The 27,087-nt window shown below is 39.5% G+C and overlaps 2 protein-coding genes across 2 annotated transcripts in view; both read right to left on the bottom strand.

The window, feature by feature from the left end:
* The window catches only part of TXNDC12 (thioredoxin domain containing 12), a 29,825-nt gene that overhangs the window by 1,061 nt on the left and 1,677 nt on the right, over nt 1-27,087 (bottom strand). Inside the window, exons 2-6 of the mRNA XM_012776236.3 lie at nt 14,848-14,908; nt 5,497-5,549; nt 4,534-4,607; nt 2,921-2,990; nt 1,813-1,896 (exon numbers count right to left, since the gene is read on the bottom strand). Of these exons, the coding sequence (XP_012631690.1) occupies nt 1,813-1,896; nt 2,921-2,990; nt 4,534-4,607; nt 5,497-5,549; nt 14,848-14,908 (342 nt within the window). The remainder of the gene's footprint in view (nt 1-1,812; nt 1,897-2,920; nt 2,991-4,533; nt 4,608-5,496; nt 5,550-14,847; nt 14,909-27,087) is intronic.
* Nucleotides 8,955-11,357, bottom strand: KTI12 (KTI12 chromatin associated homolog). Its single transcript, XM_012776228.3, has one exon. It carries the CDS (start codon nt 10,587-10,589, stop codon nt 9,525-9,527), a length of 1,065 nt encoding a protein of 354 aa, XP_012631682.1. The 5' UTR covers nt 10,590-11,357; the 3' UTR covers nt 8,955-9,524.

The raw sequence follows: 27,087 nt of genomic DNA on the forward strand, positions 1-27,087 counted from the left end.
ATAAAAATTAAATGAGAGAAGGGATAATAACAGTGCTTTATCAACTATGAAGTCCTACAAAAATGTTAGCAGTTGCTTTGTTTTCCCCTGTAAGTTAGAGCTGATTTCAGCTACCAACTGTGGACACTCGCTTGACACTAAAGAAGGAACGCATTTCTACCATCCCACTATATCTTTTGGATGAATGTTACATTTATTTCACTTCCTATGGCGATTACAGGTTACAATGGAGTGTGTGTGTGTGTGTGTGTGCGTGTGCGTGCGTGTGTGTGTGTGTGTGTGTGTGTGTGTCCTGGGAGCGGGGATGGTATCCACTGAAGGGGTTGGTCATTTCCAGTATCAACTATACGTGGGAGAAGCCAAGTTCTCAGGCACACACAAAAAAGGCGAAATCTAGAAGGAGGGCCTTAGGTTGAACTGGAGATGAAACTTCTTGTCTATCTTGGGGCAACCCTCTTATGGATTCAAACTTCAAGAAAGGCAGCTATAGGCTCCTGAATGGTGGTTCTACAACAGCACCCCTATCAGTGGCAGGCCAGGAGCTGGGTTGAGTCAGAGTCTGTAAATCTTGAAAAACAAACTCATAAGCTCATAAGAGCCAGATAATATAGTCTGTTATTTCCCTTTTGTTTTGCCTATGCCTTTAGTAGAGTCAGGTTTAAATGCTCTAGTTTCATGTCAGCTGAGCTGTGGGGGAATCAGGGAAGGGCCCTGTGTTCACATCAGGACTATGCCAGTGTGGACATGGCAGTGGTAACTTGTATGATATTCTAAAGGGAAGGTGAATCTCAAGGTGCAAGGATTGGGGGCAGAAAACCCAGCTGCCCTTCTCCATGTGGGAAATTTCCCTCTAATATCCATCTCCAGTGATCTGCATTTGGTTAAGGAACATGACATTTGTTTTACCCATGGGAAAGAGGTGATAACATTTCCAGATCTCTTCTCCCTCCCTATTCTGAAAATAAGAGTTCAGGGACTCAAAACATAAAGTGATCATCAAGCTGGCAGCATGGTAATAGAGGACATACAGCAACTTAGCAAGCACCTCCCTTTTATTGATTAGGAGGAAAAGGAAGGAAAATAGCGACAATACATGGCATAAATTCCAACCCCTGCCTCCAGAGTGACTGTGCACAAAGACTAGAAAACAAAAAGCATGACTGATGTGATTTCAACCTTCCTTCACCCGTTTGTGCTGATGCTATTCTCTCTACCTGGAACATGCTTTCCCCATTCTGCTGCTGACTAGGTCTCATTCTTCAAGACTCAATCCAGTCATCACTTCCTCTGGCAAGCCTTACCAACTCTCTGTGTTCAGCTACATCCCGCCTTCCTTCTCACTTCCATAGCTTGAAATGTCCTCCTCATATCTATCCAGAGACAAATTCTTATTCCTCTAGGTCCAAATAAAGTTTAGTACTTATGAAATCTCTTAGACCTGTTCAGCTAACAGTATTCCCCCTTCCTCTGAATTCTTATAGGAAGACTAGTATTACTGCAGCGGAATAAGTTCTAGATTCAAATCCTGGCTCTGCAACTTGTTAACTGTGAGACCATGGGCAAGTGACTCTCTCTGTGAGCCTCAGTTTCCTATAGGTCAGTCAGCTTTTCCACTAGACTGTAAGTGGCTGGGGGAAAAGGCTCAGTTTTATCTTTCTCCTATATACTATGTAGGATCTAGCCAAAAACAGGACAGGCAGGAGAAGTTCGGCTAGCATGTTGAATTAAGTTTCCTATCACAGACCTTGCATGTTGTCCATCCTAGTTAAATCTAGCAGCAACCCACCCTCCTTTCTCTCTGTGTAACTGTACCTTGCTCGGCATTGATGTAGAAATACTTATAGCTGGGATTTCCACTCTCATTGATGATTTCAGGATGCACCTTGCCACTGGGATCTGTTATAGACAAAATGCCACAGGGGTTTGCAGTAATTACAATAGACAGGTACTTCAAACACTATATGGTACTTCAAACACTATCCTAGGCCCTGTGGGAAATGAGATCTCCTCTTCTTTGCAGCCAATTATCTCACCACCCTACCCCTTGCATTTCTGCTTCCTTTTCTACTGGATAATGGTGGGATCATACATTTTTATCTATAGCCTCCATAAAATCTAGCAGAATACTGAGCAAAGATTAGGTGGTCATTAACTATCTTATAAAACTGTTCATGGAAAGACATTTGTCTGGTTATAGTATTTCATTGCTTCAGCTGCACCATAGGGTCAGGGGTGGGAATTGTGTGTTATCTCTGTCCCTTTAGTGCCTAGCATAGTGTTTGACATATGGCTGATGCTAAAAATGATTGCTGAATGAATAAATAAATGATCAAATTCTTGTCATGGCTCACAAAAGTAGTTAGTTAATGGGAAAAGTTTTCCTTCAAACTTATAATTCTGGGCCGGGCGCGGTGGCTCATGCCTGTAATCCTAGCTCTCTGGGAGGCCGAGGCGGGCGGATTGCTCAAGGTCAGGAGTTCGAAACCAGCCTGAGCAAGAGCGAGACCCCATCTCTACTATAAATAGAAAGAAATTAATTGGCCAAATAATATATATAGAAAAAATTAGCCGGGCATGGTGGCACATGCCTGTAGTCCCAGCCACTTGGGAGGCTGAGGCAGAAGGATTGCTTGAGCCCAGGAGTTTGAGGTTGCTGTGAGCTAGGCTGACGCCACGGCACTCATTCTAGCCTAGGCAACAAAGCGAGACTCTGTCTCAAAAAAAAAAAAAAACAAAACAAAACAAAAACAAAAAAAACTTATAATTCTGGCATTCACAACGCCCTCACTCTCTCCTGTAACTGGTTTGTGTTTTTGGTTTTGGCCATCCCAGTATAGTTTCACCAGGTAGAATCAGTACCTTCATTCATTTCTCTCTCCATACACATCATGGATCCCCAAACTAAGATCTTGTGCCTTACCCAGGAAAAGGATTCGCGGAATATAACCCCCATCAGGGCTGAAATCTTCATCCTTGGGTTCCTCTTCATCCTATTAAAATTAAATGTAAAGCTTAAGTCAGGTCATGTCCTCCCTTTCCTCAAAACCTTTCAGTGGCTTCCTTCTTGCTCAGGGAAAATCCCCAAGTCCTTGCAGTGGCCTACAAGACCCTACATGATCTGCCACCTAGGCACTTCTCCAACTGCATACCTTACCCCTTGGACTTGCTCTTACCTTCTGCCTGAACCCACTTCCCCCATTATCCACATGGCTCACTCCCTTTTCAGCATCAGACCTTTGCTCAAATATCACTTTCTTTTCTAACCATCTATTTAAAGCTGTACTCATCCTGTCCTCCACCCTTCCTTTTTAGCCACAAAATTTACCACTATCTGATGTGGTTTATTATGCTTATTTGTTAATCGGTCTCCCCACACTAGTCTGTTATTTTGATGAGGGAATTTTGTCTGTTTTGCTCACTGCTGTATTATCAGTACCTACATCTCTGACTTGCACGTAGTATTTCTTGAATGCATGAATTAACGAGACTGGCATTCTAGCTACACTTGTGGAGTCATGGTCCTCCTAGGAGATAAAACCACACCACAATTGGTTTTCCTTTTAAGAAATTTCTGAAGTTAGCAAATGCTCACTAAAGATGTTATTTTGGTCTCCTTTAAGGAAGAATCCTAATTTATCACAGAAAGAGGTAAGGAGTTCATGTGCATGGGAACTCAACAATAACTTTATAACTTATGGTGTGGTTCCCATTTCAGGTAATTAAAAAGTGTCATTTCTTCAAACTGTAATATAACTTTGCCCTGGTGAGTGGTTAGCATTCAGGCTATCCATTACCTACATAAACAATTGCTTGGGTGCCTCAACGTTAACTGTTAATGTGTTTGGAAGATTCCCAGTTGTAGGTTTAAGTCAACATTATCTTTACAGAAACTTATGGTTAGAAATATCATCATAAAGCAACTAAAAGGGAGCACGGCTAGGTCAGAGTACCCATTCTTATCACTTACTAGGCTCTACGATCTTGACCAAATCATGTACCTCCTTCAAGCCTAAGATGTTCTTTTCTGTAAAATGGGGATAGCACCAATGGCCTTAAAATCCCTTCCAATTCTAAGATCTGACATTCTATGACTCAGGATTCTAAGACCTGTAGTCTATATGAAGTATATAAAGGATATCTCATGAGGAAACAGGAAGGTGGTACATAGAAGCCCAGCACAGAGCAGGTGTTCAACTGACTCACATTTTGCAGGGAGTTTTGGCCTGAATATATGACTATGCCTTTAGTCCAGCTATACAAAGATGTAAAACATATCATAATCATAAACTAAGGATGAAAGGACATTAAAATTTCATCATCATATTCAATCTCTCCTCTCCTTCTACCACCCTGAAGTAGATGCTGGATGGCTTTCTAAAATATCTGATGCAAGCCTTAGTATCAGAGGTCAAGAGAAAAACACATACATACAAGTAAACAGCTCTGCTGAATATGATTTTATAGCATTAATGATGCTAATTCTAAAACAGTAGTCTTAAAATCATAGCAGAAAGGAGAAACTCTTAATCTTACCTCAAGATTTACCATAACAAAATTATGGGAAAGTTCTGAAATTTCTGTAGATTCTGCAAACTTGGGCTTTAAAGCTAGAGGGGAAAAAAAGATTTTGAAATAGAAAAACATCATTGTCATACCCAAACCCTAATTAACATGAGCATCACTATTTCTCTTTGGTAGTTCAGGCTGTGTTTATTCATATAACTTTTTTTTTTTTAATACTCTAAAAAACCAGAATCAGGATACCTGAATTCTGGTCCTGGTTCTGCTACTTATTTGCAAAGCTATGTGACCTTGAGTGACTTACTTCATTTCTCCAAAGTTTTACCTCATTTATAAAATAAGGATAATGCCATATAAATTTTTTTTAAAGTATTACTATTTGCTCTTTATAGTTACATTTTAATAACTTCTATTGAAGCAATAGATAATAGAGTAATAACACTGGCACTAATATATATATAATTACACTAATTATTTACACTGATTTTACACTCTTTTTCCAACTAGAATTTTTTAAGTGTAGCATACCAAATGAAAGGAAAAAACTCATTGGGAAAATGTCAAGGTGATACAGCAGAAAGAACATATGCCACTAGTCAGATAACCTTTGGTTCTATTAATAATTCTAATAATTTGGTTCCCACCTCCTCCAGGAAGACTGCCCTAACTTCATGTCTCTCTCTCTCTACATTTCAGCTTCATCTAATATTTATTGTCCATATGACATTTTAGCACTTAATTTCATACTCTATATACTGTATCTTAATCACCTCACTCCATAAAATACAAGTGTATTTCTTTGGTATTCCTTAAAGCAATCAGTAGTACTGAGCCAGAGGCAGTGCTAACATTTGTTAAATATTAACATTTTTTTTTTTTATTTTCTTTCTCTCTTTTTAGGCCCATTCATGTACTTGTAAAAATATTAACATTTGACAACACGTCTGAGGTATGAACTTAGATTGAGGCACTTACCTTTGCAAGCTCCACACCATGACTTATGGATAATCACCATCAAAGGCAATCCACTTTAAAGCAAAACAAAGCAGTTATAATCTAGTAATTCCACTTCTTAAAATCTATTCTAATAAATGACCAGTTTAATTAATGTACATTCATGGAGTACAATTTCAACTGGAAAAATCTTAAGACAATCAAAATATTCAATAATAGATTATTACCCTAACAAAATCATTGGTAAAGTCTGACATTTCTGTAAATTCTGCACATTTGGGTTTTAAAGCTAGGGAGAAAAGATTGAATAGAAGAAAACATCAAATTATAATACTTCTAAAAGTTATGATGCTTCTAAATGATTACTGTTATATGATCACTGAAAATGTTAATGAAAAATTTTCAATGGTATAATGTTATATAAAAAAACTAGGGTACAAAATTATCTATAGGCTGCTTTTTTTTTTCCTGGACACAGTGTCTCTCTTTCCCTGGGCTAGAGTGTAGTGGCATCATCATAGCTCCCTATAACCTCAAATGCCTGGGTTCAAGTGATCATCCTGCCTCAGCCTCCTGAATAGCTGGGACTACAGGCTCGAGCTATCACACCCAGCTAAATTTTCTTTTTCTTTTTTTATTCCAGAATATTATGGGGTACAAATGTTTTGGTTACATAAATTGCTTTTGCACCATTTGAGTCAAAGCTGTAAGTGTGCCCATCACCCAGATACTGTGCATTGTAACTGTTAGGTGTGAATTTACCTAACTCCTCTTCCCCCTCCCACCTGCTTGATTTCTGATGAATATTATTTCCATGTGTGCATATACGTGTTGATTAGTTCCAATTTAATGAAAAGTATATGTGGTGTTTGTTTCTCCATTCTTGTGATACTTTACTTAGAAGAATGGTCTGCAGTTCCATCCAGGTTAATACAAGAGGTATTAATTCACCATTTTTTAAATGGATGAGATGGTATACATATACCACATTTTATTAATCCACTCATGTATTGGTGGGAACTAAATTTTCTATTTTTTGTAGAGACAGGGTCTTGCTCTTCCTCAGGCTGGTATAGTTTGCTCTTAATTATACAGATATATACAGAGAAAAGAAGGTAAAAGCAAATGTACCAAAACATAATAGCAGTTATCTATGGATAATGAGACTGTGTATGTTTTCCTATACTTCTGTATTTTCCAATTTTTCTACAATTAAATATAATCTTTACAACCAAGGAAGAAAGTGTTTTTAAAAATAATGAGTAACATAATCCACCTGAACCAGATTGGCCAGATGAAGCTCTTAAACTCTCAAGGCTCATAAGATAACTATTAGGAAGGCCCTTAGCCATTGGCTTTCTCCATCACACAACCCCACATATCACCATAATAACATATACTGTATAATAGCTATTACTGCATTTAGCATATTGATTTATATCTATTATTTATCCATTTCCCTCCACTGGACGTGGAGCTTCCTTAAGAAAAAGAACTCTTCACTATTTTATATCTCCTATGTCTGACATGTACAGTATTACTGATAGCAAACACTTATCATTTATATCATTTATATATCATTTACTATTGGCCAGACACTATTCTAAATATACGCAAATTAACTTATTTATTAAGTGTCAAATAAATTATTCAGCTACCTCATCTTACGCCTACCTCAAAACTGGGACAGATTTGTGCCTCCAATACTTGTAAAAGCTTGCAAATCAAATGAGCAGGGCAAGTTTAGGTGGGTAGTGGGATCTAGGTAACCATAATAACCAAAATGTAGTGAATGTTTATTATATGACATTGTGCTATGGTTTACATACATTATTTCATAAATCCCCAAAATAACCCTAAAGTAGATACTATTTGTGGTGTCACAATGTAATGAGAAAACTGATTCCTAAGAGGTTATTTAGCCCCACAGAATCCAGGTTCTGCTAACTCAAAAGTCTAATTCCCAAACCAGTTTTTTTCCTGACCATTATAGTCTACTTCAATGTAGAATGAAGTAGACATTAGAATGGTAATCCAGAGGCCATGGGTTTAAACCCAACTCAACTAATCATCAACTATTAATAGTTCAGAATCAGAAAGTGAAGGTTGGAAAAGGCCTTTGAGGTTGCCTAGTCCAAATCTCCATATCATACACGAATCCTTTGTTTACTAGAGACAAAAGGTGGTCCAGATTACCAGATGAACAAGGAATACACCATCAAGCAAGGCAGCCTATCTACCCAATAGCTCCATGCAATTTCAGAACATGCACATTTTAAAATGTTTTGCTTCCTCTTTCCTCCCTGGCAAATTCCTATTTATCCTTCTAGGGCAGGGGTCAGCAAACTGTGGTCTGTGAGCCAAGTCAGCCCACTGCCTGCTTGTGTAGGGCCCATGATATATAAATATTTTATTTTTTTGGCCCTTTTAAAAGCATGATATAAATATTTTTTACATTTTTCAGTGGTTGAAAAGCAAATCTAAAGACTCCTTTGTGACATGTTAATCTTAAATGCAATTCACATAGTTTTTTTTTTTTTTTTTTTTGGAGACAGAGTCCCGCTTTGTTGCCCAGGCTAGAGTGAGTGCTGTGGCGTCAGCATAGCTCACAGCAACCTCAAACTCCTGGGCTCAAGCAATCCTCCTGCCTCAGCCTCCTGAGTAGCTGGGACTACAGGTATATGCCACCATGCCTGCCTAATTTTTTTATGTATATTAGTTGGCCAATTAATTTCTTTCTATTTATAGTAGAGACAGGGTCTCGCTCTTGCTCAGGTTGGTTTCGAACTCCTGAACTAAAATGATCCACCTGCCTCAGCCTCCCAGAGAGCTAGGATTACAGGCGTGAGCCACCACGCCCGGCTAATTTACATAGTTTTAATTAAAACACATTCACATAGAAGTCAGAGACAGAATGACAAAAAAGAAAAACAAACCACATTCAGGCCCCTTTCTTTACTTAAAGTGCAGAGACCCAATAGCCCACAAAATCTAAAAAACATTTATTATTTGGCCCTTTGCTGGCCATTATTCTAGAGTGATGGTTCCCATGTTAAAATTCCTTTTAGAGCCCTTCCAAAACCATGTTTCTCTCTTCTGGGCTCCCAGAGCATTTTGTCATCATTCTCTGACCAGCCCTTTTCATCCTATAATCATCTGTTTACTTGTCTGTATTTCTCACCAATTTCTCAAAGGCAAAGACTGTATCCAATTTTTGAAAATCACAGGCACTGGAAATCAATGAAAGAATGAAAGACAAGCTTAGTGACATTTGCCTTGAAATACAGAATGAAGCACAATAGTTATGGGAGTTGTCATAATATAATTATTCTAGGTTAGACCAAAACTAGTGCTAGTCTTCACTGGGCACTATCAAAATATATTTGTAAGGCATAATGATACATGTTTCTAAAATGTTTCATTAAGTTACACAGAGAACATTCAGTTACATTACATGAAAAAGATTCCAGTAGACAATCTACTTTAAAAGATTTTATTAGAGGAAGTAATCTGGTGGTTATGTTTTCAGTTCCACAAAATCAAAACCTCCCAAGGACAGAAACCAATGGATCTATCTGTGAATTCAGTTCCAAGACAGAGACTAGCAGAAAGTATGGTACTAAAAAAAAGTTTGGTATGAAAAAAAGGACAGGTGCAGACAAAGAATTGCACCATCTTCAGTTTCTGTTCACAATTGTTTTAAAGCAATTCTCATCCATCCAATTTGCTCTCCCACAACTCAGGGGAAAACAATGGTGTGTGACATCCCAAGTAGAATCCACTCTAAGCAACTTCTGTTCACCTGAGCTCTGTCCTCTGAAGGAATTTGCCAGGATACTCCAAGCTAGTTCTCCATTTTCTCCAGTCTCAACTTATGCTGTAAACGCAAGGCCTAGCACAGAGACAGTCAGGAAAGTTTGAGCGAATCAGTCACAACAGCTCTAGTACAGTACTACATCAACATGCTCTGCAGACCCTCAGACTGTTCTTCCCAGAGATATAAAACGCAGTGGACCTTAGGAGTCATGGCTTTCCTCTACCCATCCTGGTTAGTGCAGGCTCTGGCTCAGATACTGAAGAAACATATTGGCCAGTTGAGGCAAGTTCTCGTTGTTAGGATGCATTTTAGTGTAGGAAATGAACTGGCGACGGAGGCGACTCAGTTCTGCCATGGTCAAGTGCCGGGTAAACCTCAGGTGCTCTGTAGTGCCAGGAAGCGTGAGCAAATCCCCGGGGACAGCGTTCTTTTGTGCTTCTATTAGCCCAGCCAACACCTGGCTGGTGACCTGATCCAATTGGTGCAGAAAGCTGCCGGAGGCGAGAGGCTGGGACTGTGTGGACTGGTGGGGTGGTGGGGCTCGGTTCTCAAACAGGGCAGCCTGGATCTCCGCCAGGGGCAACGGCTCCTCTAAGCCAACCAAGGTGAACAAAGGCCGGTCCCAGCGGTTCCGAGAGTCGGGAGCCTCAAAGCGCAGCGTTAGGGCCTCCAGCAGTTCGGGAGGATAAAAGGCACTACTGGGCACAGGCTTTGCAGATTTTTCGGTCTGTGGAGTCACGAAAGCTGGAGAATCTGTTCCCCCAGTTTCCTCTGGCTCCAGTTCCTTAGGTACGTTGGTCTGGGCTCTCCCGTTTACTACAGAGTTCGCCGCATCCAGTTCCCTGAGGATACCAGCGCCCGCCGCCTGAAGTCTCCCGCCCTCAGAGCGTGGCCGCCAACTCACACTGACATGCCGGCTCCTGTTTTCCTCCGCGCCCGCCACCTGAGGTCCCCTGCTTGGACTGCAGGGCCGTACGCAGTAGATCAGGCAAAGCGGGGTGCGTGCCGCCCGCGCTAGGCAGTAGAGCTCGTAGCGGAAGCCCTTGATGTAATTAAGCGAGTCCAGGATGACCACGTCTTGGCGACTTAGCTGCCGCTCCACCGCGGCTCGCAGGGCTCCGCGCAACGCTTTCTCACGGGCAGAGTCGCCGTACACGGTCGCGTCCTCCGCGCCCAGCACCGCCGCGTCGTCCACCACGTACACCGTGCGGCCCTCGGCCGCCAGCGCCTCGCGCAGCTCTTCGGCACGCCGGCTCTTGCCGCTGTACGGCAGTCCGCAAAACACCACCAGCGGCATCCTAGCGGGAAGCCACCATATGCATTTGCACGGCTCCAACTTCCGGGTTGCTCGCGACACTGGCGTAAGCCGGAAGTACACATTGCACTTCCTGCCTCCTTTCACTCGTACAGACCCTCCTGTTTCTATGGAAACAAGAGTTTACGCCTACTAGGCCTGGGTCCAGCTTTCTCAGCAAGGAGATGCAGAGACTAAAATGGCATCAGTTATTTGTGCCAAATGGCTATAGGCTTCAAGTGAATGTCATCTCCCTGCGGCCGAAGACTATAACCGATTGAGGCCTTGGTGAGCATTGAATACTGTACAACAATCAGCACTATATTTAACATACAGAAGGCAATTCATAAATGGTAGTTCTCCTTCACTATTCTTCCTAAACCTACTGGCTCTCAGTAAATGTTTATTCAATAACTATTTCAATCACTCAACATCTCCATGGTTGGAAATTCAGATATGAACATAAAGCAGTTTTCCCACCGGAGATCAAGTGTCTGAATGGGAAGAATCAAGCTCCTACAATCAGAGTAATAAACGCTGTATTGGATAGATGTAGGTGCAGTTATAAAAGAACAGAAGAGAAAAACAAACTGCCCAGAGAAATAATCTAGGAACAGTCATTTGATTTAGAACTTGAATGACTAACAGGAATTTTTCCCCTGGCTAGGGTTGCCAGATAAAATACAGGATGCCCAGTTAAATTTGAATTTCAGATAAACAACAAAAAATTTTTTTAGTATTAATATGTCCCAAATGTCCTGTGGACATAAAATTGTTATTCATCTAAAATTCAAATTTAATTGGGCATCCTTCATTTTTATTTGCTAAATCTGGCAACTCTACTCCTACAGAAGGTTTGAGACCCAGAGCCATGAAATTGTAGGATCTGTTCTGGGAACACCAAGCACTTTAGTTTGGTAAATGCAGAAGTGTGAGTGTGTCTGTACAAGTATGTGTGTGTATAATATAGCTGCATATATACTGGGGTGTAGGTCTTTGTATCTCTCCAGTACAGTATAAGTAGAAAAAGTTCAAATCTTGTCTCTGCCACTTGCTAACACTCTAAATATTGGCAAGTTATTTAACTCTTCTGTACTTCAATATCCTTTTCTGTAAAATAACAGCAATTATTTCATAGGTGTACCAATCTAATAGGATTAAATAAATCAATGCATGTAAAACACTTATACTAGTGCTTTAGCCTTCCTTCCCCTACCTTACTTTTTCCCTTTCCTTATGCACTAAATTGTGTATAAACTAAACCTATTTGTGACTTGAGACTATTCAACATGAGTCTAGCAGGCAGTATGGTATACTGGTGGAGAGTACAGGCTCTAAACCCAGAGTGCCTGGGGTCTGCCTTGACTCTGCCACTTAACTAGCTATGTGATCTTGGGCAAGTTACTTTAGAAAACTCTGCTTTAGTTTTGTCATCTCTGAAATGAAGATAGCAGTACCACTTCAGAGAGTTGTTGTGAGAATTAAATTAGTTAATTCACGTAATTTAATGCCTGGTGCACAGTAAGCATTTAGGGCAGTTAGCCCTTGAACAATGTGGGAGGGTTAGGGGTGGTGACACCCACATAGTTGAAAATAAATTTTGACTCCCTAAAAACTTAACTACTAGTAGCCTACTGTTGACTGGAAGACTTACCAATAACATAAACAGCTGATTAACACATATTTTGTATGTTATATGTATTATATAATGTATCCTTACAATAAAGTAAACTAGAGAAAAGAACATGTTATTAAGAAAATTTTAAGCAAGATAAAATATTTACTATTCACTAAGTGGAAGTAGATCATGATAAAGGTCTTCATCTTTGTCTTCACACTGAGTAGGCTGGGGAGGAGGAAGAGGAGGCTTGGACTTGCTGTCTCAGGGGTAGCAGAGGTGGAAGAGGAGCCAGGTACACATAGTGTAACTTTATGGAAATACATTGTAATTTGTCTGACTTTTTTGGTTTTTCGTTTCTCTAAAAATGTTTATATAGAGTACCAATCCTTCTTCCACCATTTGCTTTAGTTTCAGCAACCATATCATAGGAGGGTCCATGTCATAAAAAAAGTCAAAAGCACTCTTGAATAATAGGAACACTTCTGCTAGATTTGTCTAATTTTGGAAGCACTCATTTCTATCAAATTGTGTTCTGTTAATTCCTCCAGTATGGTGTCTATTAGCACTTGAGTTTCTCCAATATCCCTATCTTGAAACCCTTCACCCCCCATTATTTTTGCCATAGCCACAATCTCTTTCATGATTTCCTTGATTATCTGTGTTGTAAATCCTGTGAAGTCACATACAACATCTGGACACCATTTTCTCCAGCAGGAATTTACTGTTTCAGGCTTGATGACTTTCACAGATTTTTCTATAACAACGACACCATCTTCAATGTGTAGTCTTTCCAGACTTTGATGATGTTCCATCAGGGTTCTTTTCCATAGCATTGACGATGCTTTCCATAGAGTACCATGTGTAATGAGCCTTAAAGGTCCTTTTGACCCCCATTAATAGAGGCTGCATTAGAGATGCTGTGTTTGGGGCAAGTAGACCACTTTGATGCCTTTGGTGTTGATGCCTTTGGTGTTCATAGGGCTCTAAGTGACCCAGGCATTGTCTAATATCAAAAGAACTTTCAAGGTATTTCCTGACATCAGGGACAAAGCATTGATGGAACCAATCCAGAAAAAGGGTTCTTGTCATCCAGGTCCTCCTATTGTACAAACCAAAAGACTGGCAGCTGGTATTTATCTTTTCTCTTCAAGGATTAGGAGTTAGCAGCTTTATAGATAAGGGTAGTTCTGATCATAAACCCGACTGCATTTGCACAAAACAAGAGTTAGACTATCCCTTCCTGCCTTCAATCCTGGTGTTCTCTTCTCTTCCTTACTAATAAATGTCCTTTGTGGTACTTTTTTTCCCAGAATAGGGCATTTTCATTTGCATTAAAAGCCTGTTCAAACACATATCCCTTCTCCTCAGTGATTTTCTTAATGGTGTCTGGGAACATATCTGCTGCCTCTTGGTCAGCAGAAGCTGCTTCTTTTATCTTGACATTTTTAAAGCCAATCCTCTTTCTAAAATTGCCAGACCTTCCCTGTTGGCATTAAATTCTCCAGCTTTGGGTCCTTCGCCTTTTTTTTGTCATATGATGACTTCATTTTTTTCTCAAATTAGAGTCTATAGGTATGTCTTTCTTATAGCAATCCTGCACCCACATAAAAGCTGCATTTTCAAGATAAGAGAAAAAGATATTTCACAAAAACTGTAAGGTTTTTGTGCCTGCTGGTGTAGCTGCAGTGACAGCTTCATAAATTTCCTTTTCTTTTTTTACAATGGTCCTTACACTGGATTTATTCTTCTTGAAATAGTGACAGCCACCTCTGCAGACCTCAGTCTATGATACATATCAAGCAATTTAACTTTTTTTTTGTAACATCATGACTTTTTTCTGCTTCTTGGGAACATTTCTGGCATCACTTGTGGCACTTTGTATGGGTTCCATGATGTTATTCTAGGTTTATGGTATTTCACTAAACTTACCATGAAAAATACATGAAAACCGAGAGAGATCACTTTTTACTATGACACAATTTACTAGAGAAACTGCTCACATGAAGATTATTAGTATCATACGGTGTTTTAAGCAGATACTCTGAAACACTTGAGCTCACCACAATAGCAACAGGAGGTGGCTATGAAATTATTACAGTAGTACAATACATACTATAGTTAATTTTATGCAGTTATAGTTTAATATTACATCTTTATGTTTGTTTACATTTCTCTTAACTACAAATGGTTCCATGTATGGTCTATAAGTATTTGTGTGCATAAGTTTTGATAAATTATAACTTTTTATAATAGTTTTATATTATTTTATGGTAGTAAATGATAAAATAGACTAGTTTCTACATATATTTTATATATTCATGACATACCTAACTTTTTCTTAATGTTTTTTATATTTCAAGGCTACATGGTTCATTTTGTAAGTATTTTCAAATTGTCAAAATTCTTCAAAATATTTTTCAACATATTTATTGAAGAAAATCCACATGTAAATGGACCTGTGCAGTTCAAACCTGTATTGTCCAAACATCAACTATAAATGTTAGCTAGTATTATTGTTGTTATCAGGCAACTATTTAGTTCCTACTCTGCCTTGGCATAGCCCTTCACCTAAACTTAATCTAAAGTTGATAGCTGGAAAGTATTTTACCACCATAAATGACCTAAAACCATGTTTTGTACCTGGCAGCCGCTTCTTTCTTTCCATCTTCTAGTGTCCTCCAATGAATATGATCTCCAAAACCTGGAAGGAAAGAGCCTTATAAACATTCACACAATGAACAAAGGGGCACAGACCCAAGAAAAAGTGTGGCATGTTCACAAGATACCTACTAAAAAAATGTTCTTACAAATTAAAAAAAAAAATTTTTTTAAAGGTTTTCATCTTTCAAGAGCCTGGCATTCAAGTTCCACCTCCATCACTTTCTAGGTATGTGGGGCCATGGATGGTCCCCTACCTCAAGCCTCAGTTTTCATACCTGTAAAATGGAGATAACACCACCTAATTCATAGTTTTGAGGAGATTAAATTCAATAAAGATGTGAAATGCTTTGTAAACTATCACAGAATATGCTAATACTATAAGAGTGAGTACGAATTTTTCACAGACTAAACATAAAGCAATAATAAATCATAACTAGTTGAAGGTGATACATCAATACAACTTTAGATTCAGAAAGACATGGATCCATGATTCCACTTCTTATTAAATGTGTGAATTTTTGTTGGTAAAGTAAGCTAAGTTCTAATTTCTTCATCTATAAAATCAAGATAATAATATTTACCCCCAAGTGTTGGTATAAGGATTTAAAGCTATTGTTGTTATTATTCCAATAATTCAGCCAGAGTGATCTTTTTAAATCACATCACTGGTGGGTAAACAACTTTCAGAGGTTTTCCAGTGCCCTAAGGATAAAGGTCCAACTCTTGCAGCAGGGCCTACTACAAAGCCTTTGAGAATATGGTGCCTGCCCACCTCTCCAGCCTCACTTTCCATATTTTTCCTAAAAGGCTATAAACAAAAATACTTTCACTTCTTTAGACTCAGCATGCATTCTCTCCCCTCCAGACTTTCATTATCGCTGCTACCTGTGCCTTTCCTCCCCACTCTTACCTCCAACTCACTTTTCAGATCTAAGCCTAGAGGGCATCTGGTTTATCTTTGCTGACTCCCAAAGTACCCTATTCTTGTTCCATCACAGCATTTCCCAGGCTAAATTGTAAATGTTTATGGATCCATCTCCCTCACTCCCAAGGGGAGTTCCCCTAAGTGCTGGGACCATATTTGTTTTATTCTCTCCTGTTTCCCTAGCATTAGCAATACCATAGTAAGTGCTCCATAAAATATTCATTAGCAAATAAATCTTATTTAGTCCATATTACATAAAAGACTTAATTTTATATCTAAAAAATGTTAATAATCATAATAATCCCATTTGCTATGTATTGACCACTTTATATTTACACAGCATACTACATGTGTTATCTCATTTAAATTTGGTCTTAACATGCCAGGCATGGTGGTGTGTGTCTGTAGTCCCAGCTACTCAAGAGGTTGAGGCCGAAGGATTACTTGAGCTCAGGAGTTCAAAGCCAGTCTGGCTAACATAGCGAGATCCCATCTCTAAAAATAAGTGAATAAGTATTTAATTTGGCCTTAATATTAACCCAATTTTACTTAACCTCTCTACACTTCAGTTTTCTCATTATTAAAATAGGCATAATAACTATATCTCATAAGGTTGTTACTGAATATTAAATAAGAACTATATGCAAAAAACTTAGCATAGTGCTTAGTATATTGTAAGTGATCAGTTAAGCAGAAGCTTTTGTTATTCTTTATAGTTGAGACTTTGGAGGCTCAGAGAAGTTACATAATAATCTGTACCAGGTCACATAATTGCTAAATGGCCATGCTGAGATGTAAACATCAATCCTGTGCCTTTTTGGTTACTATACTTGTTTTCCAGACCTTTCTTTCCCAGAAGTAAATTCAAATCTGATTTTTATCAGTGCTACCACAGGGAAACAAAAGGTCATCCAGATTAGCACACAGAGGCAATAGCCAAACTTTTCATTCCTAATGGCATGGGCTGCTGGCCAAGAGAAAATGTGTCATTTGCCTAGGGCTCAAAGTTTGATCCTGAAGAGTGAATGACTGAGAGTGAAATTGGGAGGATGCCCAGGGGGACTTAAAGGTGTTTAACATGATCAACATCATTCTATCAGTCAATACCTAAACTCCAGCAACTGAATCCTGCTTTGGTGACATGCCCAACTACAAAGTCTAAAAGGGATATGCACTTACAAAACAATGAAGTCTTTAGATAAAATAGACTTTTAGAATGTACTCATTAGACTGTGTCACAGTAATAACAGAAATCCCTCCGTAAACACAAAGTAAGCTAAAACCAGATGAAAAACAGTGAGCAACAAGCAAAAGGTAAGGCAGCCTTGAAAGCCAATGTCCATTATGATGTGGCAAATGGAGATGAATCTGACACTCCCATATTAATCCAACCCTCAAAAGTGACTAATGTGATTCCAGACCAGTGAAACTCCTGGTTTCTATGTGAATCAAATGCCAAATCCTTCTGGAGGAAAGCATTCTTCACATTAGGCCTCCAGGATAGTAGCCAGTGATGAAGAGCAACCATTATGAGCTCACAATCCTAGAGCACCAAAAATGTAAGAAAACAAGTCACCACAAGAGCAGAAGCAACAAACAAATTTAGACCCTGACAGCTTCAGATATTAGAATTATCTGCCACAGAATAAAAAAATAAATATGTAAGAAATATTTAAAGAAATAAAACATGGAATCACAAAAACAGGCATGCAATATACAAATAGGCAAATCTGTGAAGGCACCAAATAGAACTTCTAGAAATTAAAAATAGAACTATTAAAATTCAAAGTGAATAGATATTCAGTGAAAAAAGGAAATGAGCAATCAAGCCACAAAAAGGCATGAAAGAACCTTAAATGTACCTTGCTAAGTGGAAAAGACCAATGTGAAAAGGCTACATACTATGTAATTTCCATTACATGACAATCTGGAAAAGGAAAAATTATGGCGATAGTAAAAAGACAGTGGTTGCCAGGGGTTTGTGGGGCAGAGAGAGAGATGAATAGGTGGAGCATAGGGTATTTTTACAGCAGAGAAACTATTCTGTGTGATACCATAACAGTGGATATAGGTTATTATGGCCAGAATTGTGTCCCCTAAACCCCAAAATTCAGAGTTGAAGTCCTAACCACCAGTACTTGAGTATGTGACTGTATTTGAAGATACAGACTTTAAAGAGGTAATTAAGGTAAAATGAAATCATTTGGGTGAGCCCTAATCCTTCAAAGAGGAGGAGATTAGGACACAGACAGACACACAGGAAAGACCCTGTGAAGACAGAGAGAGACTACAGCCATCAAAAGAAACCAACCCGGCCGGGCGCGGTGGCTCACGCCTGTAATCCTAGCTCTCTGGGAGGCCGAGGCGGGCGGATTGCTCAAGGTCAGGAGTTCGAAACCAGCCTGAGCAAGAGCGAGACCCCATCTCTACTATAAATAGAAAGAAATTAATTGGCCAACTAATATATACAAAAAATTAGCCGGGCATGGTGGCGAATGCCTGTAGTCCCAGCTACTTGGGAGGCTGAGGCAGGAGGATTGCTTGAGCCAGGAGTTTGAGGTTGCTGTGAGCTAGGCTGACGCTACGGCACTCACTCTAGCCTGGGCAACAAAGCGAGACTCTGTCTCAAAAAAAAAAAAAAAAAAAAGAAACCAACCCTTCCAAGACCTTGATCTTGGACTTCCAGCCTCCATAACTGTGAGAAAATAAAATTCTGTTTTTTAAGCCACCCAGTATATGGTATTTGTTATGGCAGCCGTAGCAAACGAATGCATACATCATTATATATTGGTCAAAACCCATAGAATGTACAACGCCAAGATTGAACCTTAATGTAAACTAGGAACTTGAGTTAATATTAAATAATAATGTATCAATATTAGCTCATCAATTATAATAAATGTACCACATTAATGCAAGATGTTAATAGAAGTGGGGGAGGGATGGGGGAAGGGCATATATAGGAACTCTGTATTTTCTACTTAATTTTTCTGTAGACCTAGAGCTGTAAAGTCTATCAATTTTTAAAACATTCAATGGATAGTTTGAATTTTTTAAAAAAGAGAGAGGTGTAGCCGGGCGCGGTGGCTCACGCCTGTAATCCTAGCACTCTGAGAGGCTGAGGCGGGCGGATTGCTCGAGGTCAGGAGTTTGAAACCAGCCTGAGCAAGAGCGAGACCCCGTCTCTACTATAAATAGAAATTAATTGGCCAACTAATATATATATAAAATTAGCCGGGCATGGTGGCGCATGCCTGTAGTCACAGCTACTCGGGAGGCTGAGGCAGCAGGATTGCTTGAGCCCAGGAGTTTGAGGTTGCTGTGAGCTAGGCTGACGCCATGGCACTCACTCTAGCCTGGGCAACAAGCGAGACTCTGTCTCAAAAAAAAAAAAAAAAAAAAAAAAAGAGAGAGGTGGAGAGAAAGATAAAAAAAAGTTATTCAGAATGGAACACAAAGAGACAAGGAGATGGGAATTATGAAGGAGATGCCAAGAGATATGGAGATTGAGAAAGTCTAATAAATATAAAATTGGAGTCTCAGAATGAAGAGATGAAGAAAAAAGACATATTTTTTTTAATTTTTTTTTTTTTTGAGACAGAGTCTTGCTTTGTTGCCCAGGCTAGAGTGAGTGCTATGGCGTCAGCCTAGCTCACAGCAACCTCAAACTCCTGGGCTCAAGCAATCCTACTGCCTCAGCCTCCCGAGTAGCTGGGACTATAGGCATGCACCGCCATGCCCGGCTAAGTTTTTCTATATATATTAGTTGGCCAATTAATTTCTTTCTATTTATAGTAGAGACAGGGTCTCACTCTTGCTCAGGCTGGTTTCGAACTCCTGACCCTGAGCAATCCGCCCGCCTCGACCTCCCAGAGAGCTAGGATTACAGGCATGAGCCACCGTTCCTGGCCGAAAAAAGACATATTTGAAGAGATAATGGCTGATCATTTTCAAGAACAAGATAAAACATGCATCTGCAGATTTCTTCATAATGTGTACTAATTGGGATAAATTATAAAAACAAAATATATGAACACTTAAGTGTTGTGAAACTGTACAGCAACAAAAACAATGAGAAGATTTTAAAAGCAGTCAAAGGGAAATGATATATTTCCTATAAATGATCAATAATTAGACTGACAGGAACAACAGAAATCAGAAGACAGCAGAATGTCATCTTTGAAATGCTGGGGGAAAAAAAAACTCTAACTCTTAAAAAAACTCTAAAAACTCTAACCTAGAATTATGTACCCAGCAAAACTATTTTTCAAAAACAAGGGCAAAATAGACATTTGTAGATAAACTGAGAGATTTTCTCCTTCATCAGTTATTCACTATTCATTATTATTTCAATAAATAAATATTTATTAAGCAGTATCATGTAACAGCATGGACTCTAGACCTAGACTCCCTAAACCCTAGTTCTACCACTTACTAACTGTGACTTTGGGCAAGTTAAGTAATTTTCCCTACCTGTGAAATGTTTCCTCAGCTATAAAATAAGGGTAATAGCACCCGCCTCATAGAGTTGCTATAAGAATAAATGAAGGCCGGGCGCTGTGGCTCACGCCTGTAATCCTAGCTCTTGGGAGGCCGAGGCGGGCGGATTGCTCAAGGTCAGGAGTTCAAAACCAGCCTGAGCAAGAGCGAGACCCCGTCTCTACTATAAATAGAAAGAAATTAATTGGCCAACTGATATATATGTAAAAAATTAGCCGGGCATGGTGGCACATGCCTGTAGTCCCAGCTACTCGGGAGGCTGAGGCAGAAGGATCACTCAAGCCCAGGAGTTTGAGGTTGCTGTGAGCTAGGCTGACGCCATGGCACTCACTCTAGCCTGGACAACAAAGTGAGACTCTGTCTCAAAAAAAAAAAAAAAAAAAAAAAGAATAAATGAATATCTTAAAGAGCTCAAAACAGTATATGGGACTTGAGAATTGCTACAAGTATTTGCTATTAATATACATACCAAGCACTATTGTAAGTACTTTACAAATATTGATCCTTATAACAACCCTATGAGGTAGATACTCTTATAAATCCATTTTACAGATGAGAAAACTTAGGCACAAAGTTTAAGTAACTTTCCCAGGGTCACATAGCTAGTGAATGTCAGACCTGGGATCTGAACCTCGGCAGCCAAGGTCCAGGCTCCTTGCTTTTAAGCACTACATAGTACTATCTTTCAAAGTAGAAGATAAGCACAAAGAGGCAAGGGAGGGAGCAGACAATGTAGGGCCTTACAGGCCACCATAAAGACTCTGGGTTTTACTGAGGTCCTGGAGAATTTTGAGCAGAGTAATAACATGATGTGATTTGTGTTTCAACAGGATTGCTCTGGCCCCTGTGCTGAAAACAGACTATAGGTGATGTTACGGGTTGAACTGTGTATCCCAAAAAAAGGAGATGTTGGAGTCCTAACACCCAGTACCTCAAAATGTAACCTTATTTGGGGACAGAATCTTTACAGAGGTAATCAAATTAAAATGAGTCCCAGCTACTCAGGAGGCTGAGGTAGGAGGATTGCTTAAGCCCAGGAGTTCAAAGCTAGCCTGGGTAAAACAGCAAGACTTTGTCTCTAAATTAATTAATTAAAAAAGAAATTAAAAATAAAACTAAAATGCTAGACAACAACTAATTATAAGTAAAGAGGGGGTGATTGAAGTTAAATGCCCTCTTACCATTTGGGGTTAAGATAATGTTAGATTTTGTTAAGTATGCAAGTAAAAATTCAAGAGTAACCACTAAAAGAAAAGAACTGGAGTGCCAACTTCCAAACTAATAAAGGAGACAAAATACATACAAAAAACCAAGCAAATACTCAATCCCTAAAGCAAGGGCAAAAAGGGGGTTGTAGAAAAAAAGCCTAGAAAAAACCAGAGATAGAAATTGGGTAAGAGAGGCTGGGCACAGCGGCTCACACCTGTAATCCTAGCACTCTAGGAGGCCGAGGCAGGCAGATTGCTTGAGCTCAGGAGTTCGAGCAAGAGCAAGACCCCGTCTCTACTATAAACAGAAAGAAATTAATTGGCCAACTAATATATATAGAAAAAATTAGCCAGGCATAGTGGTGCATGCCTGTAGTCCCAGTCCCTCAGGAGGCTGAGGCAGGAGGATTGCTTGAGCCCAGGAGTTTGAGGTTGCTGTGAGCCAGGCTGACGCCACGGCACTCACTCTAGCCTGGGCAACAAAGTGAAAAACTCTGTCTCAAAAAAAAAAAAAAAAAAAAAGAAAGAAAGAAAGAAAGAAATTGAGTAAGAGAAACAAGAGCAACTCTGTCAATAATCACAACAAGCATAAATGGACTAAACTTACCAATTAAAGTTAAAAGACAAAAATTATCAGATATGGCTTAAAAAAAAAAAGTACCTCTATGATATTTATAAGGGCACACCTAAAACAGAGGACTTATAGAAATCGAAAGTAAAATTATTGATGAATAAACAGATACGGGGCAAATGCTAACCAAAAGAAAGTCGGAGAAGATACATTAATATCAGGTTAAATAAAATTTCTCCATAAACTCAGGTCACTCAGAAGTTAGGTGACAAAGCTTACAACCATAGGAGGTTATTGCTAATAAAGACCATAGAGTAGCACTGTTCAATAGAACTTACTGCAATGATGGAAATGTTCTACCTATGGTAGCCACTAGCTACATGTGGCTACTGAGCACTTGAAATGTGGGGCCAATCCAACTGAGGAGCTTAATTTTTAATTTTACTTAACTTTAACAAATTTAAAGAGTCACAATCCTACAGATCAATTAGTCAGCCCTTATATTTTACTGAGGCCTAGAAAAGAGAAGAAACTATCCATACCCCCCAAAAAAGAAACCACAACCGAAATCTAGGTCTCCTGACTCCTAATTAGCATGCTTTTCCAGTACCCCAACACTTCCCAAGCTGTTCTACTGCAACACCCCTAAGAGTAAGTCTAGAGGTGTAATACAGCCTACCACATGTATAAAATTTCTTTGAGGCCGGGCGTGGTAGCTCTTGCCTGTAATCCTAGCTCTCTGGGAGGCCGAGGCAGGCAGATTGCTCGAGGTCAGGAGTTCTAAACCAGCCTGAGCAAGACCCCATCTCTACTATAAATAGAAATAAATTAATTGGCCAACTAATACATATAGAAAAAATTAGCCAGGCATGGTGGCGCATGCCTGTAGTCCCAGCTACTCAGGAGGCTGAGGCAGGAGGATTGCTTGAGCCCAGGAGATTGAGGTTGCTGTGAGATAGGCTGACACCACGGCACTCACTGTAGCCTGGGCAACAAAGTGGGACTCTGTCTCAAAAAACAAACAAACAAAAAACTTCTTTGAGAATTTGCATTAAAAAGTATACTACAATTGGCCGGGCGCTGTGGCTCACGCCTGTAATCCTAGCTCTTGGGAGGCCGAGGCGGGCGGATTGCTCAAGGTCAGGAGTTCAAAACCAGCCTGAGCAAGAGCGAGACCCCGTCTCTACTACAAATAGAAAGAAATTAATTGGCCAACTGATATATATATAAAAAATTAGCTGGGCATGGTGGCGCATGCCTGTAGTCCCAGCTACCCGGGAGGCTGAGGCAGAAGGATCACTCGAGCCCAGGAGTTTGAGGTTGCTGTGAGCTAGGCTGACGCCACGGCACTCACTCTAGCCTGGGCAACAAAGTGAGACTCTGTCTCAAAAAAAAAAAAAAAAAAAAAAAAAGTATACTACAATTTTTCATAATAGTAATAATCACCACCATCATTTGAGTGCTTACTTTATGTAATAATGAAAATATTATGATACAAATATTAATAACTAATACTTATATGACATTTACTATGTGCCAGGTACATTTTTAATGCTTTAGACGTATTATTTAATCCTCACAATAACCTTATGAGTAGAAACTCTAATTATCACCTTTTTATAGATAAGGAAGTTGAAGTTAAATAGCTTTCCCAAGGTTACATTGTCAGTGAGTGGCAGAGCTGAAACTAGAATCTAGGTGGTTGAGTTCCAAGATCTGTAGTTAGAACCAATCACTACATTTTACTGTCTCTCTAGCAAAGATTAAATGCATAAATGCAGCTTCACCAAAGCGGAATGAGAACACTAACTTAAGATCTGGAAACTTGGGTCCTTTTGTTTCTCTTTCAAAAAGAACTTAAAAAGGTACAGTTTTTACCTTGTTACTAAAATCATCGACTCCCCAGCACCACCCATACTCATACCCATGCAACATGGAAATCTGAAGACAGCCTAGTTTCCTAAGGTATCACCTGCATAGCCACTTGATTTATGCCAGTTATCTGTAAACTAACATCTCCTATATCAGTAGCTCTTTCCCTAAAACATTAATTTAAAAAATAAAAAGGAAAAACAATCATTTCTAAACACAGCATTTACATCCAAATTTCCAGACTGGGCATGGTGCCTCACGCCTATAATCCTAGCACTCTGGGAGGCGGGAGGATCGTTTGAGGTCAAGAGCAAGACCGAGACCCCATCTCTACTAGTCACAGCTACTCAGGGAGGCTGAGGCAGGAGGATCGCTTAAGCCCAGGAGTTTGAGGTTGAGAGTGAGCTATGATGCCACTGCACTCTATCTGGGGTGACAGATCAAGACTCTGTCTCAGAAAAAAAAATAATAATTTCCAAGCTTCATTTTAAAATAGTTTTAATGAGTGTAAAGACATCAGAAAAGTATTATCCACCTCCTCTCAGCTCAAGAAACCTAAATAATGAAAGGTTAAGTGACAGAGTTGGCAACCAAGTGTCTAAAACAGGGAACACTATACCTGACAGGTAGAATAATATAATGGCTAAATAATCTTTGTCTCAGTCAAACAGATCTAAATTGGAATCCTTGTTCAGCCACTTAGTTTTCACAAATGCAAAATATGGCTAACAAAAATATCTATCCCATAGAGTTGTGATAGGATATGGTGTGGAAGGCAAATATTAAGGTAAACACTTCATCCATATTAATGCTAACTTTTTACTCCAGAGACTTGACAGAATCATCCATTTCTGTTTCAGGCAGAAGAGCACATGAACTGCCCCTAAAGACAACTTTCTAATTTCTCCTTTAAACTTTCCAGAGAAGTTTCTGCACTGAGAGGCCAGAGTGATGTACTGGTTAAAGGGACTGGCTCTGGGATTTGTATTCCAGCTAGTCTACTTGCTTGCTAAGTGTGTGACTCCTGTGCCTCATTTTAGGTTCTTCATCTATGAAATGGAGATAATGATAAAAATATTAGCCACCTCATAGGGTTATTATGAGGATTAAACCAGTCAATAAATAAAAAAATGCACATAACAGCACTTGGAAGATAGTAAATGTACAGTAAATGTTGCTCATTACACCTCTCCCCATAGGTGATGTGTTCCAAATGTTTAGCCCATGGAATACAATGAAATTATTTTAGAACTCCAGAATGTTGGAGCTAGTAGGACTCTTAGGAACCATTTCTAGTCCAACTTTGTCATTTAATAAATGGTCACCATGGAGGACCAGAGCTGGCTAAATGGCCTGAACAGGATTAAAACTCAGGCCTCCTAATTCCTATTAATATTTACTGCACACTCCATACCATTGTGCTTCCTCATCTTAATGAAACCTGTGGGAATCAGCCTCCCTTCTCTGCAAACCACCAGGCCATCTTTTGGAAAGACTCAGAGCTACTTAAACATCTGGGAAGAAATCCCTCTCATCAAGATTTTTAGGGTCTGGCACAGTGGTTCATACCTGTAATCCTAGCACTCTGGGAGGCCAAGGCAGGAGGATCACTTGACGTGAGGAGTTCAAGACCAGCCTGAGCATGAGTGAGACCCCATCTCTACTAATAACATAAAAATTAGCTGGGCGTTGTAGTGCGCGCCTGTAGTCCCAGCTACTTGGGGAGGCTGAGGCAGAAGGATCACTTGAGCCCAGGAGTTTCAGGTTGCTGTGAGCTAGGCTGATGCCATGGCACTCTAGCCCGGGCAACAAAGTGAGACTCTGTCTCAAAAAAAAAAAAAAAAAATATTTTCGGGAACAACTGCCTTGGGTAGCACTTTTTTGGGAAGTAGGTGGGTAGGGTATAATCTATTTTCCAAGAATCTATACCCAAGAGATATATAAAAGTTTGAAATATTATTAATTCCCTTTAGAAATAATTAAATATTTCTCCATGGGAGAAAATAATATCAATTAACATTTACTAAATACTTTCTAAGTATGTGACACAATATTAAGAACCTTTTTTTTCTTTGCCTCTAATGGGACACAGGCAATTAAGTACCTTTTGTTTTTTCATTGAATCCTCACAACCCAGCTCCCCTGCCCTAAGTTGCCCTTCTATGATGTGTTCCTACACTTACCCCGTATTCCTCTGCTCAAAGTACATACCACCCTGTCATGTAATTGCCTCTTTACTTGTCTTGATATCTCACCAGACTGTAGGCTGGAAAAAGACAGGGATCACAATAATCATGTTTATCATTCATTTCTTCTTCCAACAAATATTCCTGAGCATAAACAAGACAGAAATAATCCTGGATCCCTCTGGTAGACATGCTCTTCTTACAATGTGACCTCAACATACCTCCAATTGAGGGTGGGGGTGTTAATGTCGTTCCCCTTGAACCTGCCCCTACATAGTTCAGCGCAAGTGATGTTATGTGACTTGTAAGGCTAGATGATAAAAATGCTGTGCATTTCCACCTAGTTTTCTTGTGCCATTCACTCTTGGAATCTAGCTGCCTTATAAGAAAGAGCTCAAAGCAGCCCCTACAGAAAGATCACATGGAGCGGTAACTGAGCTAAGGCCGCAGACATCATAGAATAGAGACAAGCCTTTCCACTGTGTTTTGTTCAAATTCCTGATCCACAGAATCGTGGGCAAAATAAAATGATTTCTTCATGCCACTAGATTTTGGGGTGGTTTATTACACAGTAATGTAACTGGAAAAACCACACAGAACTTAACGTCTAACAAGGAATAAACATATTAAATACCTGACTCCAAGGTATTGCCTACATCTAACACATTAACTGGAACAGAGTAAATTATTTGTTGAGTTTTTGAGGTAGTTATTATGTCCATTTTGCAGATGAGGAACTGAGGCTTTGAGAGGTTAAGAAACTTGCCCCAAGCAACGTAGCTGGTCAGTGGTAGAACAAATTAAAACTCAGAACTAAACCCACATTCCTAACACTATACGCTTCTGTTTCCCTCAGTACTTACAGTTTTACTCTAAGTACACAGTCTGTTTTAAAATGGGATTGTCAGTATTTAAAACATTCCAGGCCAGGTGTGGTGGCTCACACCTGTAATCCTA

This window comes from Microcebus murinus, chromosome 2 (assembly GCF_040939455.1).
Source record: "Microcebus murinus isolate Inina chromosome 2, M.murinus_Inina_mat1.0, whole genome shotgun sequence".
Classification (NCBI taxonomy): domain Eukaryota; kingdom Metazoa; phylum Chordata; class Mammalia; order Primates; family Cheirogaleidae; genus Microcebus; species Microcebus murinus.